An 18,746-nucleotide genomic window follows, 5' to 3' on the forward strand; every position below is an offset into this window, starting at 1 on the left:
GATGACATTATCAGTTTTCTTATTTCTTATAAAAGCTTAAGCAATATTTTATCTAATAACTAAATTTAAAATAATAAAAATACAGTTAAGTCTGTAAAAAAAGGTGGATTCTAAGTCATGGTATGAGGCTGCTTCTCATACAATGGCAATAGATCTATTTTTAAAAATAATGGTATGATGGACCAACATTTAAATGCTGATATACTCAATAACGTTATGCTACTATGCTAATAGTTACGCCACTAAAATGGATCTTACAACAAGACAACGATCCAAAACACAGTTTCAAGGCAAAGGAGCGATTTCAAGTTAAAGATATGATGTGGAAGTGAAGTCACTTGGCCTCAACCCAATTTAAAACTTTTGGAGAAATGTTAGAAGGATTAGCAACGAAATATTTAGGGTAAATATTAAACTATTATACTTATATTTCATCTTTTTAATACTAACTTAAAAATATTTTTTTATTTTCTGAAACCACTACTTTTTCATTGTCCGCGACCTTTTTGAATATTATCATTTCCAAAAATATAAAACAATACCATTGATGTGATTTTTTGCACTAAATTCGATTAAAATATCAAAATAAAAGTAATATAACCTTTTCGGTAATAAGTACAAAAAGTTGTTCCAGTTACCGCTATTTTCATGCTCATAACTGTAAGAACAGCAAGTTCAAAGATTTCATAAAACGTCGCTACCAAGGAAAATTAAACAAGAAAGATTTATTTTAGGTACCCTTTCGTTTGTTTATTCCGGACTTAGTAAGTCCGTAATAAACAAACGAAATTGCAATAAAAAGAAACTACAATAAAAGTAATAAAGTATACGAAACGAATATTGTTAAAAACCATACCCTAACCAAAAGCTGACCTTAAGAGTTAGGCTCAGGGTTTTGGTTAGGGCATGGCTTTCAATAAAATAAACTTTATTGCTTGTTCAGAGTTATAGTATGGTTTTTAAAGAATGCTTTGAGTAAAACGTTTTTTACCGAGTTGCTGAAGGAGCGTGCCAGAATTACACGTCCACAAAACAACCTTCACAATCATCAGAAATTCATCAAAATTGTAAATCCTTTAAAAATATTTTTTTTTAATCACATTTCACAAAATTTTTTTTTAATTTAAAACCACTCTTTCAAAATTGAAAATCAAACTTTGCAAATCGCAATATTCGAAGTTGTTTTCGATGAAAAAAGTTCTCGTATTTTAAATATTTAAAAAAATCTTTATAAATATATAAAAAAATTAGACAAAAATTTTTTTTTATAATTTATTAATCAAATATTCTTTCATAAGAAAATGTCTAGTAAAAAAATTTATAACTTAAAAAAATTTATAACTAAAAATATTTTTTAACTATAATAAACTTATAATTAATAAAGTTTATATAATGTATAAAATAATAAATCTTTGTATATCTAAAGATAGAATTGAAGTAGCTGCAATTACGTCGTTGTAATAAAGTATGATTTTGATTAAGAATGACTTGATTCAAAAAAGTAAGAAAACAACAATTCGTAAAATCCTCTACAGCGCAAACAACTGCTCTATATCTTCTAAGGATTTTCCTTTGGTTTCTGGTACACAAAAAAAAACGAAAAAAAAACTGGCTAATGAAAATGCAGAAAAAAACCAAAATGTTCCTTGCTCATGAAACGATACAATCATATTATGAAAAAATTTTGTAACCACAAAAACAAGTAGCCAGTTAACAAATGTGACAATACCACTTGCAAAGCCTCGCGCTCGAGGTGGGAATATCTCAGACATTAGCAACCATGGCAAAGGTCCCCATCCAATTGAAAACACGATGATATAAACGATAACACAAAGAGCAGCCAACCACGAAATTTGATGCAGAGGAACTGTATGCGAGATTTTTCCAAAGATTGAAATTGTGTTTTCATCGTTATCTATCTTAGCAATATCATAATAAATTCCAAGTAGAAGGGTGCATAGAAACATTGATATACTACCAACCATTAATAGCAACCTCCGTCCCAATTTATCAACAATCAAACAAGAGACTACAGTAGATAATACCTGTGCACCACCAACTAATAGGGAAACTTTATCCGCACCATCGATTCCAGCAGACTTAAATATTTTGGCATCAAAAAATAAAACGGCATTTATACCACAGAACTGTTGAAACATCATCAACATAGAACCTATTATTAAAGGTCGATACAAACCAGGTGTCATGAAGTCTCTGAAGGATGCTTTTTCCTGCTTATCTAAATAAAGAACCAAATAAGTCATTTTTATGATTTTTATATATATTTTTATGCTATTTTGTATTTAGTAATAAACTATTTTTATCACTACATAATTACCAAGATTATTCTCAATATCGCAGATTTCTGCTTCAGCGTCATACAAAGGACCACGCAACCATTGAAGCCCTTGAAGCCCTAACTGACGCTGACCATGAGCAAGTAGCCATCTAGGTGTTTCAGGCATTAAGAGCATCAATAGAACCATAGCTACTACTATAAAATTAGCAAACATTGCAGTCCATTGCCATGTCAAAAAAGCACCAACTAAATAAGCAATAAAGATACCAACTACAACACCAAGTTGATTGATAGCACCTAAACCTCCTCGCAGTCTAGGTGATGCAATTTCTGCAATATAAACCTAAAAAATACTTATATAAATCAAAAAATACTAGACAAAACAGCTGCTATTATCTCAGCATTACAAAAACAACAAAAATAATAAAACTATATAATTTTTTTATCAAAAATTTTTATCTTATAAAATATCAAAAAAGGAAAAAAAGAACTATAAAAAACTTGGAAAAAAAGGACCTCAAAATGACAAACAACGGTTTATTTTAAGCGTCTTGAGGGCAAGATTAACATGAATTTTTTTAATAATTTTTTTTTCAGGGCATAAATTAATATCTGAATTTTTGATTAAAATGATATGATTTTCTTTTTCTCCCCTAAAAATATTATAATTTAAATTTTCAATCAGCTGAAATTTAGATATCACGTTGCTTTTTAACTGTTACAAAAATTAAATTGTGGTAACAATAGTATGAATTTTAAACATACATATAATGAGTAATTTGAATCTAATTGTGAGTATATACATTTGTAAACATTACAATGAACATAAATTGGACGCCTTAAAACGGAAACCTAGTGCCATGAGTATGGTTTTGAAAAAATAATTTTCTTTCTGTTTATCACAGTATACTGGACACATCATTTTACTTTTTTTTTTGATCTCTTTCTGCTTATTGACAAATAGACAAAAAGAGATCAAAAAAAAAAAAGTAGGTTTTTATTACTATGTAAATTTGAGAATTCTCTACAAGATAACGTCAATAACTCAATTTAGTTAAAAATAGCGCTTCGTTCCTTTCTGTTTAAAGACGTCTAATTAAATATGTGCCGCACAGCGTAGTAACTAAATTTCAGCTGATTTAAAATTTAAATTATACTATTTTCAGGGGAGAAAAAAAAACTAAGATATTTATTTATGCCTTATAAAAAAAAATTATTCAAAAGTTTATGTTAATCTTGCCCTCAAGACGCTTATAATAAGCCGTTAATAGTAATTTTAAGTCTTTTTTTTTCCCAATTAGTCCTTTGAGGGCAATAAAAGAATGACTTAATGATGCTTAAACTTTTTGGGAGTTAATTTAAATATATTTGCTTTAAATCAGATTGGTTTGGTTTTTAAATTTCAAAATTTTTTTTCTGAACACCCCTAATATCTTTATATATGCTGTCCTCCGAAACTTAGCAACCAAAAAAAAAAAAAAAAAGTTTTTCTACTTCGCTTACTAATTACAGCTATTTTTTGTATTATTATTATGTTTTGAATGAGAAAAATGGTGTTTGGGGTTGTTGTCTTGTTGAAATGTCCATAAAAGTGGAATATTATTATCAGCACGAGGAACCACTTTTTCTTTGAGAATACCATGATAAACATATTGATCCATAATGCTATTTACTCTGTAAATAGGTCCGACTCCACTAAAACCAGAAAAACAACCCCAAACCATTGCACCTTTTCCACCATTATGCTTGATTGTTCCTCTTGTGTATTTAGGACCTAAGTGTTTACCTTTAGGCTTACATACCTTTAAATTGCCATAAGGATCTTTAAAATTGTACTTTTTTAATTCATCACTCCACAATACTCTATTTCAATTATTTATAGTCCAATCTCTATGAGCATTTGAAAATTCAATTCTAGCTTTTCGATTCTTCTGAGAAATGAAAGGTTTTTTTTGCTGCTCTAAAGCTCAATGGTCCTGAAAGTTGTAACAGTCTACAAACTATATTTTGAGACACAGAAAGGTTCAGTTTTTTAATGATATCACTAGCACTGTTGAAAGAATTCTTTTAACATGACGAATAAGTTTTCTGTCGACGAAACAACATGTTTTGCGTGGTCTTCCGCCTTTATGTTCTGTTTTTAACGAACTGTCTTTAATAAACGATTTGATTATTCAACATACACTTGACTTGTTAATGGAGTATTTTGTTGCAATTTCTTTTTGTTTGACTCCATTTTTATAATCTTTTACAACACCTTCTCAAAAAGCTAAATTATACTTGTTTCCTGCAAATATAAAATCTAACAGCTATTTTAAATTAGTATTGTAATGATTGCAACACTACATTTTCATCTCTGGACAAAAATTAATAATTAGTCGATTCTCATTGGATAAGCATTAATGATTACAACACTACAATTCCCTCAGACATTATTTCCACACGAAGGAAATTTTGTGCGGATGATTTTTTGTGAGTTTTTTAGAGTAGTTAAAAAAGTTGCTAATGTTTTGATAGCCACATTTTTTGCATTAAAATACCTATATAAGCAAAAAAAAACACCTTCATTCAATTTCAAATAGTCTTATTATGTACTAATCTTTTTTCTTATATGTAATATTAACCATTTCATTTGAAACATAATTTAAAAAAAAAATTGTTGTAATTAGTATTCTAAGCATGCTAATAGTATCCTAATGTTTTGAAGGACAATATATATATATATATATATATATATATATATATATATATATATATATATATATTATATATATATATATATATATATATATATATATATATATATATATATATATATATATATATATATATATCTATGTATGTATGTATGTATATGTATATATATATATTTTAAAATAAAACTTCTTTTTATGGATTAAATTCTATTTTATAAAAATATATTTATTTTTACAATATTTCGAGGAAATATTGATACCCTTGTTATCAAATATATTAACAATTGTTATAAAAAATTTAAGTTACATTAGAATATGAACGTGGGTTTTCAAAATGACGTTGTCACATAATCGCCATCATCCCGATTAAGATCATTGTTGCGAAAGGTACTTTCGTTGTGTTGTATTTCCAACGCTTCCCTAACTTTTTTATTAAAACTATTTGTTTCTATTTTTAAGCTATTGTGACCATTCCAGTGGAAGATTCCTTGATAAATTTTGGAATTCAGCTACAGCTGAATTTTCTCCTTTATTTTGTTGTGCACTTGCTTGATGCTGGCATATTCGAGACATATCTTTAATCCAATTTCACCAACATAACATTTACCACAAGAGCACTTTAATTTGTAAACACCGGGATAGGAATTAACTGGTAATGAAGGTTTATTTTTGGAACTTAGTAGACTTTAGAGATTTTTTGGAGACTTAAACACTGGTGTTTTTCCTGCTTTTTTAAAAACTCTTCTCAACTTAGGACTGATTCCAGGGATCTAGGGTAAAGACAAATCTTTTTGGAGATATTAGAAAATGTTAATTTTCGAGAGATCTTTTTTTTTTCAATACTTTCTTTCATAGACTTAACAAGTTTTTCCAGACTTTTCCTCTCAGAGCCGTTTTCTACAAATACATCGATAAGAAATGACAACTCATCATCAATGTTATTTATTGTGCATAAACGTAGTGCTCTATGGACAAAACCAATAAAGACACTATTGATAATTTTAGGGTCATGGCATGAGTTCGGTTTAATTTGAACATTTGTGACTGCATTTTTGCGATGTATTTCAAAACTATATGTACCGGCCTTATTGTCGGTAACTGAAACATCAAGATTAATGTATTAAGTCGGCAGATTCCATTGTGTATTAAATACTTTAGTGTTGTTTGTTAAGTAGATCTAAAAACTTTTGCGCATCTTCTTCTACCTGGAACCTTGAATGTATATCATCGACATATCTTTTAAATGATTTCACACGGATGTTATTGTTAAGCGCCAATGAATGAGCAATACTTTCATGATATTGTAAAAAACACTCAGCAACTACCACCATAAGAACTAACCTAGTTGGTCTGGAGTTTTTAAGCTCATGAATATCATTTTCATATAAAAAATAGCAATGAGAAACACAAACTTCTAAAAGTAACCTGATTTTTTTAAAAGTTAATTTAGGTATAAAGCGCTGGTTGTTTCTTAATCTTTTAACTAGTATAATGATTGCCTCTTTAATCGGAACCGATGGGTACAAATTAACAAAGGAGACCTGAACCTCATTCTAATCAATTTTCCTTAATCTTGCTGTATCCACAAATTGTTGAGAATTTTTTAAACACGTTTCATTTAAGTTTAGAGTGGGCTGTACCATATTGACTAAATATTTAGAGATGCTATATGTAGGTGTACCAATAGTGCTTACAATTAACCTTGTTGGTAACCTTTTTCAGGCTTATGGGCTTTAATTACTCCATATAAATGTGGTGGTACGGTGTCACTCGGGTAGATTATATTCTTTTATATTCTTTTTTGGTAAAACATCCTAGTTTATTTAACTTTCTGAGAGTGATTTGAACTTTGTGAAGAATTTGAATAGTTGGGTCGTAATTTAACTTTTTTGTATCTCCTAAGTGCTATTTAATTTTTTCTAGAGTACTATTTCGATCGATTTGAACTAATCCAGATCCTTTGTCGAAGGGATATATCTGAATATTCATATCTTTCCTAATTTCATAAAGAGCTCTTCTTTGTTTATTGTTAACGTTACTTTTAACTTTTTTTTAGCCATTTTTAAAATTGATAAAACTTCTTGTCTTAATACAACTCCCTCAGTTGGTTGCTTACTACATTGCAATTTGAAGGCACATTTCCTATTTACCCTGGATCCCTGGAATCAGCCCTAGATTAAAAAGAGTTTTTTAAAAAGCAGGAAAAATATCAGTGTTTAAGTCTTTAAAGAATCTCCAAAGTCTACTAAGTTCCAAAAATAAACCTTCAGTACCAGTTAACTCCTATCCTGGTGTTGACAAATTAAAGTGCTCTTGTGGCAAATGTTATGTTGGTGAAACTGGACTAAAGATATTGTCTCAGATATACCAGCATCAAGCAAGTGCAAAACAAAATAAAGGAGAAAATTCAGCTGTAGCTGAACATTCCAAAATTTGCCAAGGAATTTCCACCGGAATGGTGGTGATACCTTAAAAATAGAAACAAATAGTTTTAATAAGAAAGTTAGGGAAGCGTTGGAAATACAACACAATGAAAGTACCTTTCGCAACAATGATCTTAACTGGGATGATGGCGATTATGTAACATCGTCATTTTGGAAACTTTTGTTCAAATTCTTACGTCACAAAAAAGACACTTAAAAAACTTTTAAAAAGAAGCTCTTACAAAGAACATTGTTTTGTAAATTTAAACAGTTTTGTATAATATAGCGGTTTTATTTTTTTTAAACAATTTTTAATATACTTGATAACAAGGGTATCAATATTCCCTGGAAATATCATAAAAATGAATATACTTTTAACAAATAGAAATTAATCCATAAAAAGAAGTTATAAAATTTATTGATGTCAACATTTTAAATATATATATATATATATATATATATATATATATATATATATATATATATATATATATATATATATATATATATATACAGGGCGTTAGCAAGAAATAAATTTTATACCGCGTTTTTGCCGTATTGGGAATTTTTATTGTTGTTGTTCTAGAAAATGTTGGGAGTTTTCTAGAAAAGGTCCTAAAAAACTCAAAAAACACTCAAAAAAAAAAGGTCATTGACTTTTGGGAATTTTAAGCCCGTTGGGAATTCCGCGTTATACGCGGCACCATTGAGCTAGCTAACACCTTGATATATATATATATTTTTTAAATATACTCTTCCTGATGATCCAGCAATGGTGAAACTTCAAGTAGAAGAAAAAGTTAAATAAGTGTTCTATACTAATTTATTATTGCTCTGTTCTTTAAGAACGTTGAGCACTCTATTTGTAAAATATACTAACATAATTTACATATATATATATATATATATATATATATATATATATATATATATATATATATATATATATATAACTCTTATATGTTGTCAGAAAGTTTTTTCCGTATTTTGTTGAAAAAAAGTAAAAATTAAAATGCAAGACCGGAATTTTTTTTTTATTAATTAATAGACTGCCTGCCCCAACCAAAGTGTGTGTGTATATATATATATATATATACACACACAGACACACACACACACACACACACACACACACACACACACACACACACACACAGATATATAAATATATATATATATATTTTTTCACCACCTTGAATGATAATAAACAAAAAAAAAAATTATTGTATATAAACATTAAAATGCAAAGTTAATGCAAAACTTACTGGTACAGATAAAGAGCTCATGCCAACTGCAATACCAGTTAAGATTCTTCCTGAATACAACATAAGAACATTGGAAGCATAGCTTATTAAACACCATCCTGGCATATATAAAAGTGAAGTCATTATAATTGTTGATTTTCTGCCAAATTTGTCAATAAAATATCCTGCTAACATGCTTCCAAACAATGCTCCAATAGCAATTAATGACTATAAACATAAATATATAGGTATAAATTGCTATTATTAATCTATTAAAATTATATTATGTCAACTTTTTTTCATTAACTTTTATGGTGTAAAACTTTGATTAACAAATAGAAAAGTTAAAAAAAAAACTTAAACAAAATTAATTTTTGTTATTTTTTGAATTTTAACAATAAATTTGCTTTTTTTTAATATAATGACTAATGTCAAAGAGAGTCATATTAAGGATAATAGGATTATCGTTAATATTAAACCAACATTATTAAGAGCAAATGGTGACAAACACATTTTGAAATTACAAACATGAAATTAGATCAAAGTCTACACTTACCCATGGTTATTTCATTTCTTTATTATATATTAGCTAGTTAAAAACTAGAAAAAGATAAAGTATATAGAATAGACTTTAAAAGAACGTAAAAATTGATTTTTTGTTATTTTTAATCTTTGTTTTCATCCAAAGGCATTGGTAGCCTATTATTTTTTTAATTAAAACTTTTCATTTAGTAAAGCACCTTGAAATATAAAAACATCCATGAGGAAGTAAAGGGTTAGGACTGTTTATGAATAATGATAAAGGGAAAGAGAAAGTTAATTAGGATTTTTATCAAGAGGAAAGAAGGGAATCAAAAAGCTTCACAATGTGCTTGGTTTGCAAAATCCAAATAATAATTAAAGGAATTCTGCAAATATTATCTTTAATCTGATAGTTAAAATGACTATGTTTTTAACAGGTTTCTCTTTTATAATAATTTTCGAAAACCCAGAGCGGGTGCCAGGATTAGTGTTGAATATATTAAAAAGAACTCATGTCGCCAAAATAAGAAATAGTGTTGCAAATAGTAAAAAAAAAGATAGTGTCATAAATTGTAAAAAAAGAAAAACGTAGCAAATAGTTAAAAGAAATGTTTCTAATTTATCATTGTTGCTTTATCAGAAATAAAATATTGTTAAAAAAAAACAGAATGTCACAATTATGTTTCTTTTCAAAGAACAATTAATAATAATAGAAAATAAAATAAACTATAGCTGTTACATGTAAATATAAAAATGTTTATAAAAACATTTTTATATTTACATGTATAACTTTTATAAAAATATTTATAAATTGATAGACTACCTGCCCATACCAAAACCTTCAGTCGTTAGAGTGGCATTTTTAACATGCTCAACCTATTTAAGTCAGTCAATGCATGTTACACTGTTTCAGAGTTGGTCTTTAAAAAATAAAAAATCAGTTATATCATGCTTTTTTAAAGCTTTTTTAACCCTTCCCACTCTTGTTGTTAAGTATCACAAGTCCATACACCTCCCTACCCCTCCTTCATACAGTGTGAGACAATCTATAAACAGCTCTTAAGCCTTTTTTCTAATGGCATTTTTATATTTTGAAGTGTTTTACTAAATAAAGAGACTACCAATGGGTTTAGATGAAAATGAAGCTTGAAAATAACAAATAATCAATTTTTGCTTACTTTTGAAGTGTGATATTTATAACAATAAATATCACACTTCAAAATAATTAAAGCTCGCTATTAAGCTCTGCCTGATTATTAAAAAAAAAGTAAAAAAAAAAAAGTAGTTATCTATGTTAAATGTATGTCATTTTTTTCTTCCTAATACAATCTTCTGTAAGTATTTTTTAAAAATGTGGTAAACAAAAGTATGACCATCATTTTTGAAAATAAACTTTTAATGTAAACACAGGGCCTTAGCCATTATGAGGTCACAAAAATTTTGCTTATAAAATTGAAATCCGTTATTGACTTAAACTTTGACACTAACCCTTTAATTTCTCATAAGTTTTTCCTTTTCAGGTACTATACCAGGTCTTGTTTTAAATAAAAAATGTTTTATGCATTTGTCTAATGTGAATTTGATGTCATAAAACTCTCTTTATTTCTTTATTTTTTAAAGACATTAACTTTCTTTAAATTACTGTAATAATATTAATTACCGCAAGACAGGTTAAAGATTATTTAACTTGTTTTTTATTATTACTGTTTGAGTATATTTATATTCTTTTAATTTTTTTTTTGTATTAAATAATAAAATTTAATATTACATTTTTAAAAATATTTGATACAAACACATTTTTTTTCTTCTCGACATTTGTTTAGATAAATTAAAATATGTTAAATTTTTTTAAATGATCATTTCTTAAATTTCTAATTGTGGTTTTGCATCTAAAAATGATTTTTTATTTTAAAAAAAATCAGAGAGAAAATAAAGAATTATAAAAATCACGTTACTTTTTTTACTTTATTAAAAGTTTATTATATTTATTATTTTGTTGCGAATACAGAGATTATTTTTCCCAAACACCATTTATTAAAATAATATCGCTGTACATATCATTTATTAAAAAATAATCGCTGTGCTTTAACTTGTGTTATAAAAAAAAAAGTTGAACTTAAGTTTTGTGCAAATTGTTGATGTAGCCATTTATTTTAACACGTTTATTTGAAATTTAATTTTGAGTAAAAAAAAATGTTTAGTAGGAAAAACCAAAATAACAATTGCGATAAAAATGAGCTAATTTTTTTTTAAGAATAAATAAAATTTAATTATTAAACAATATTTAGTAATACTTAGATCCATATAAATCCAAGCATTAACTTTAATTTTAACAAAATTAAATATATATTTCTAATCAGAATTAAATTATAGATTTTTTAAATAAAAATTAGATTATACATTTTTTTTATCGAAATAAAATAATATATATCTTTATTAAATTAGTTTTAAATTAATCATATATTTTTTTTATCAGAATTAAATTATATTATGATCTTCGCTTCAAGCTTAAATTATTAGCAAAAAAATCAATCATTACAATAAAATAAAAACAAAATAAAAATAAATTATAATAATATAAAAAAAAAGACGAAATAAACTTTAACTTTTTATTTATTTTTTATTATTAAATAAAAATTTAAGTAATTTTTTTTTATTGATATCAAAAATTGTATAAATATTCTTGTGCTTGCATGATGATAAATAAAAGTTATTATAATATAAATTTCTTGTATGTTTTTTTTTTTACATTTTGTTAACTATACACGTGTCGTTAATTATACACAACATGTCGTTAACTATAAACAACTTTTCTGTTACTAAATATTTCAATAAAATAATTAGCTTAATAGAGATTAAGTTTTTGTAGTTTTTAATTTTTAGCTTTTTTTTATTCGTAAATAGAGATTATATCTAACATAATTGTTATTCAAACTTTTGTAACAAACTTTTTTACATAATCATCATTCAAAAGTTAATGTAGTTTTTTAAAAAATTAATTACTTCTTTTATCTTACCGCTTATAGAATAACTTAAATATTAAAAAATGATAAAAAGTCGCTTAATGAAAATTGCTCTAGATGTACTTAAAATTGGTTAACACATACATAAACTGTGGGCAGCTTAACACTTTAAAACAAGACCTGCTATACTTGTAAAAGATTTATAATAATAAATAAATTATGGAATACTTGCCAAGGACGAACCCAGACTTATTTTGGTGCTGCTTGAGTGGTATGGGTGCCCAAAAATGTGTTAATTGTGTAGTGGTAGAGCACTCATATCATGTGAGAAGTTATAAGTTTGATCCCTACCACACTCTTGGTTGTACCTCGCTCAACTTGTTTTTCTGCGCAGCAGCTCGTTCATCAAGGTTTGTGTTTCCGATTTATAGAGTTGAGAGAGGGTTGAAATCACAACTAAAGTAGCCTCCGCAACTGTAGTAGCTTTTATGGACTTGGGAAGGTGAATTGAAATTTAAAAAAAAAATTCTTTGCTTTTTTAATAAAAATCAGAAAAAAAATATTTGGTTTCAAATGCAGTAGTAAAACAAAAAAAGGAAACAAAAACTTTTCCAGAAAAACTTTTTCTTCATATTCTTTTTGACTTTATTATAAAAATAACCTTTACAATAACTTTTAATATTATTAAATTTTTTTATTTAATATTATACTAGTTATTTTTGAACTTATCTTGAACAATATCTTAAATTTGAAAAAAAATGCATAGTACATGTAACTTATTTAATATACCCAAATTATTTTATTATATTTTTTTAATCATTCAGTTTACAGTGATTTCTTTTATTTAAAAGGTGCCTTGAAGCACTGTGAAAATTATTAATCTTAAGTAAAAGTTAAATGAACAAAATTGGTATACTTAATTCAAAATGAAAATTAAAAAGAATAGTCTATTCGCTTACTAAACATTTTAATTTACTTGTGAAAAAATATGAAAAAATGTTTTTATAAATAAGTCAATAAATTCGAAAGATCTTGGGCAAGTTTATAGTTAATTGTCCCAAATGATAAAATAATTGGTATATATATGAAGACCACACGGGTAAAACGACAGATGTTTACCTTTTGAAATTTTCAAGTTTGAGATATTTTTATGATACTTTGACTTGAAAATTCATTACAAATAAACTGTCAAAATCGTATACATCTTTATATATAATATAACATGGCTTATATTAATACATATTTTTTAACAACATCAACTTTATTGTGAGTAATTTAAATCATTTTGATTTAGTCATTAGGTTTACCTTGTAAAGACACGAGAGGATGTCATAAAAATAGAAGACATTTTTTGTTGAAAATATTAACATGATAGTGCATATTAACATGAGAGAGCATAAACTTAAATTTTATAAGCAATGACTTTAAACAACAATGATCTTTTAAATAAACTTTATGTAAGAGTCATTAAAAGTAATTCACTTAAAAAGAAAAAAGATTTTTGAAAGCCGTTTGAATTAAATAACTTTGAACTTTACTTATGTTTTTATATTATTGAAACACATTTAAATAAAGTAACAATTTTTTTTAAGTATGTATTTTTTATTAAAACTATCTTTAAATAAAAAAAAGAAGCAATTTGATTATTTTTTCTTTTGTTTACGTCACTGCGAAGATTGTTAGGAATCTTTTTTTAATCTTTAAATGTGCATATTTATTTAAGTTGAAAAAAATAATTAAGCTGTTACTTTATTCAAAAGGGTTTCGCATAATATTTTATTATAAAAACATTAGTAAAGATAAATGATTCAAAGGTATTTTTTCCAAATGTAATTTAAATAATCTTATCGTTATAGTTTATTATTTATTTTAGTTAAGTTTAATTTTAATTTTTTTTGTTTTAGTTTTAGTTAAGTTATTTTTATTTCATTTTTGTTTTTTTTTTACTAAAATTTTTATTTTTTTTAGAATTTATTTCAGATTTCTTTTTTAGGATTTGCTGATAGATTTCTTTTTTAGGATTTGGTTCTTTTTGAGGATAATTTTTTTCAAAGTTTCTTCATAGTTAGGATAATTTTTTCAGTGCATTTTTAAAATGTTTACAATATTTTGAAACATATTAATGGCCATGATCAAGTTGTCAAAATCAAACAGTATTTGCGTGGTCATATTCGTAAAATCGCACACCTTACCGGTTAAGCCTGAACATACCTAAATATTTTACTGTTATTGTTTTCCTTTTTTTAGAGCGTTTGTTAATTTCCACTACCAAAATTGATACAAGTTGAGGAAAAAAGTAGATAAGAATATAACGAAAATAAAAACATTTTTGATATATTTGCAACTTTTTTCAGGCAATATATTAAGGAAACACTATTATTTCAGCTAGAAATACAGACAATTTTATAATTAGTTTTTCAAATGTTTTTGCTAAACTTTACTGTTATAATCAATGCACAGCAAGAAAACTAATCGCTATTTGTTTTTTTATTTACTTTTTAACAAGTTTTTCATGTAAAAAAGTAAAGTCGTTAACGCTACTGTTCAAATATAAAATATTTGGTAGTTTTCACTACCCCCCATTGAAATTGTCTGCACTTTCATTAGATTCTCCAAGTTGTGCATTTAAACATGATAGTTTATTTCTTGATGAACTTTTGTTATTGACAATGTTCCAAAAGCTTGTGGGCTAAGTGCATTGTTAATTTACTGACTTTTTTTTAAAAATTTTTAGGAGCCTGTTTACTTAATTTTTTTTTGTCCTTACAAAATTTGTTAATCAAATAATACATTTTACAAATATATAATAGCAAACAAATTTTAATAAACTTATTTTCTTATTTTTCTATTATATTTCCTATTATGTATTTAGAAAAAATGTCAAATATAGCAAAAATATTTTTAAAAGCAAAAAGACATAAAAACAAATAAACAAGAAAAAAATTAATAAAATTTCTCATAGTTCTAGTGTACATAGCAAATTAATTTCTTAATTATAAGGAATGATAAAAATCGTGAATAAATTGCATATAAAATTTACAATTGTTATTAAATTGTTATAAAATATGCTCTTTACCTCAACTTTTTATTTATTAAATTTTTTTCAAGATTGTTTTTATTCTTCTTCTAATTAGATAAAATTAGCTTTTCGTCGTGAATTATTGAAATGCTTTAAAAGTTAAAAAATGCAAACTGCTGCGGTCAGTGTGTCTAAAAAAATTCCTCTAAACATAGAAGAACAAGGCATGCGAAGGCATGCGTTTTTTATTTCTTTATTGATAGCTGCAATTAATTTGTACAATGCTAAAGATCAATAATAAACTTTTAAAGGGCATATAACTCTCTGATGTGATGTGCAGGACAGTTATCTATGATAAATGCAACTTTCTTCTTCTTTTAGTAAACTTTGCATCTACTATATCTATTATATTTATTTGCATTTATTATATCTTCAAACAAACTTTTATTTGATTTCTGCCTCTGAATGGTTAGTGTCTACTCCTTTGAAGTAATGAGAATATAATGGGCGCCTTATAATGTATAATTTTGAAAAAAAAAAATGAAAACTTAAATACGTTTTTAAAATGATTTCCAAGTTAACAAATGGGTCTAAGACCCTTTTAGACTTACCTATTTACTTCATTTTTATTCTTTAACATTTTTTTTTATAGTTTTTACCTCCCAAGGCAGAAAAGGACCACTAAAGATTTGGAGATAAATCTTTTTTTTTTTTTTAATTATTTTTAATTATATTTCTTTCAACTTAAAAAACTCTAAAACGTAAGCTATAAAGAGATCCAAAACTCCCAACACATGTTGCGTTTATATTAAAGATAATGTCGAAAAAAAAGGTTTGAACCAAGTTTTTTTGATTAAAAATAAATAATGAATGCATACCAAAAAAAACTAATTTTGTTGTTTTAGTTAAAGCTACCTTTAACTTCTCTATTTTATGCAAAAAATCGGAGTCTTTATATTATACATCGCAATCTACAGATTTCGGTAATTCTTTTAAAGCGCATTTAGTACATAAATGTTTTAGCATTTGACGTCACAGTAGAATTTTTACAAATGAAACTCTGGAAAATTTTTATTTATTTTTATTCATAATTTTTTTCATTATTTGTTTAGTTATTTATTTTCTATATTAAACTTTTAAAAAGATATTAAAAAACTAGAATATTTTATGCTCGTTTGTTGCTATAATTTGTTATTGCGCTATATTTAATGTTAATAAACGATGAAGTATTTATTATCTCAATCAAGATTCTGATAAAAAAAATGTTTTATATTAATTACCCGTATAAAATTGGTAACATCATTTTTATTTGGTTAGACAATATTTCGTCTGAATTTGTTTTACATGAAGTTCGGGAAATCAAACAAAAAAACTTACTTTAAACAATCACATTGAAATATATTTAAAACAAATGATTTTAATGACGGGGGTACTAAAGTCTTTTAATAACATAAGTAGGTAAAAAAAAAATAACTAAATAAAAGTTCAACATTAAACATCTTTTTGTTATTAAATTGCAACTGTAAATATTAGAATAATAACTTGAACTAAATTTACTTATTTAGAACGACTAAGCAATAAATAAAAAGCCCCTAAAACTATGAGATATAGTGTTGTTTAATGCAATACCACATAATTAAAAAAAAAAACTCATTCATTAAAAATAACTAACAAAGAAAATTTTAAAAAACTGGTAGCACTCTACTCAGAAAAGTTTTTTACAAAATTTTTGCAAATCCTAAAAAACTAAAATGTAAAAAAAAAATGTCACTTAACCGTGAAACTTGTTCTCTTTAAGAAAATTACTTCAAAACACCTAAGCATGATTATTTTGATCTACCATCACTATTTTTTTTAAAAATGTTCAAAGAATATGATAATATCTATGAGAACACAAAATATATTTTACCTATAACAGAAATTAAATTAAACTAGAAATTAAACAAATTTTGCCTATAACATAAACTAAATATTTTAATTTCTTTACCACAATGAGAGGAAAATATAGCGCAAATTATGCACATATATTTGTTATTATGAAGTTTCATATGTTTTGTTTGCTTAAAACAATAATTCTTCACTTATTTATTTTTTGATTCTTAAACTTGAATAAAACTATGGCTGTATTTATTTCAAAATTACCATTATGTAGATAAGTTTAAATTGACTTAAAACATAGGATAGTAAAATATCTGGCATATTCAGCTCGATTCAAGCTAGATTTTATATCTAGTACACCTCTAATTAAAAGAAATAAAACTTACTGCAAACCATGAAAACTGATTTTTACTAATTACTAAATGTCCATCTTTTCCATCAGTAGTCATTTTTAATTCAGTTGGAGATGTATAACCAAGAGTAAAACCAAAACAAAGTGATGCTAATGATGCAGTAACCGCAGCTGCAAAAACAGAACTAAATCTATCTTTGCTTTCAATCAATGGAATTCTATCAGATGCAGACATTTTTTTAACTACAAAAAATAATAAAATAAAGAATCAGGGAAATAAAACATAAAAACAAACCATTATAACATTTGTTATATATTTTTTACATTATAGTTGTTTGTCTATGGAACCTCCTTTACAGGTCTAAAATTTAAATTTGTTCAACGATTAGATAGCTCACAAAGAAATGTCTAAACTAAAAAATATTTTTTCCTTAGACTGGTGATTTTTTTATATTTTAATTTTAAATACTCATGTTTAGCTTTTCTTATTTAAAAACATAATAATGATATATATTCTTGTTTTTATTATATTGAATTTTTTATTTTAATCAAATCTCGCACCCAATTATATCAATAACCTTAAATTTAATTTGCTTATTGATGTGAACTTAATTTTTTATAACATATTGTTTTGAATGCAAAAAAATTGTCCAACTATTTTAATGGCGTTATTTTTGTCAAGTTGAAGTAAAGTAGCTATTTTAATTATAAATTAAAATTAATCAATCTGAAAAAGTTATTTTATGGATATTAATAAATATTATTAACTTATAATCTTACAATTACACATTTACAATTAATCTTAAGTAATAATAATATTAATAATAATAATAATAATAATAATAACAATAATAATAATAATAATAATAATAATAATAATAATAATAATACTAGTAATAATAATAATATTAATAATAGTAATAATAATAGTAATAATAAAAACAATAACAATTTAAATCATTAAAGAATAGAGCATCATTACCTTAAGTAAGCTTAATACTTAGGTTACAATACTTTGCTTCTTTAATAGTCTGAGTTTTTCAGAGATATTTTTATTATTATTTTGTTTTGCAGTCTTGTTCTCCTTACAAATGAAAGAAATAAGTATTTGAATAACTAAACGAGTTAATTAAATAAATTTCTTAATATTATGCTTGTATCAGCACAAAAAACAACTGAGTTTACAATAAAAAATAAAAACAAACAAATAAACATTAAGGTAATATTGAAAAATTGTAATGATTACAAATTGGCATATTATGCGGCCAATAATTGAGCGATGTGAGTGGTGCTATACAAAGCCTTTCAAAATTCTAAAACATATTATTTTCAGTGTTTAAAAGATAAATA

The 18,746-nt window shown here is 25.5% G+C and overlaps 1 protein-coding gene across 1 annotated transcript; it reads right to left on the reverse strand.

Annotated features, from left to right (window-relative positions):
* Window positions 1-1,258: 1,258 nt before the first annotated feature.
* Window positions 1,259-18,514, reverse strand: LOC100203525 (solute carrier family 2, facilitated glucose transporter member 8). Its single transcript, XM_065795679.1, has 5 exons — window positions 18,379-18,514; window positions 17,431-17,639; window positions 8,684-8,890; window positions 2,339-2,642; window positions 1,259-2,239 (listed from the first exon to the last, which is right to left on the reverse strand). Exons 2-5 carry the CDS (start codon window positions 17,629-17,631, stop codon window positions 1,530-1,532), a joined length of 1,422 nt encoding a protein of 473 aa, XP_065651751.1. The 5' UTR covers window positions 17,632-17,639; window positions 18,379-18,514; the 3' UTR covers window positions 1,259-1,529.
* Window positions 18,515-18,746: the final 232 nt, after the last annotated feature.

This window comes from Hydra vulgaris, chromosome 04 (assembly GCF_038396675.1).
Source record: "Hydra vulgaris chromosome 04, alternate assembly HydraT2T_AEP".
NCBI classification, from domain to species: Eukaryota; Metazoa; Cnidaria; class Hydrozoa; order Anthoathecata; family Hydridae; genus Hydra; species Hydra vulgaris.

Coding starts and splice junctions, on each gene's coding strand:
- LOC100203525 (XM_065795679.1), bottom strand. CDS start 17,631: ATGTCTGCATCTGATAGAATTCCATTGATTGAAAGCAAAGATAGATTT. Junction 8,891..17,430: donor ATCAGTTTTCATGGTTTGCA/GTAAGTTTTATT, acceptor TTATGTTTATAG/TCATTAATTGCTATTGGAGC. Junction 2,643..8,683: donor TGAGCTCTTTATCTGTACCA/GTAAGTTTTGCA, acceptor AGTATTTTTTAG/GTTTATATTGCAGAAATTGC.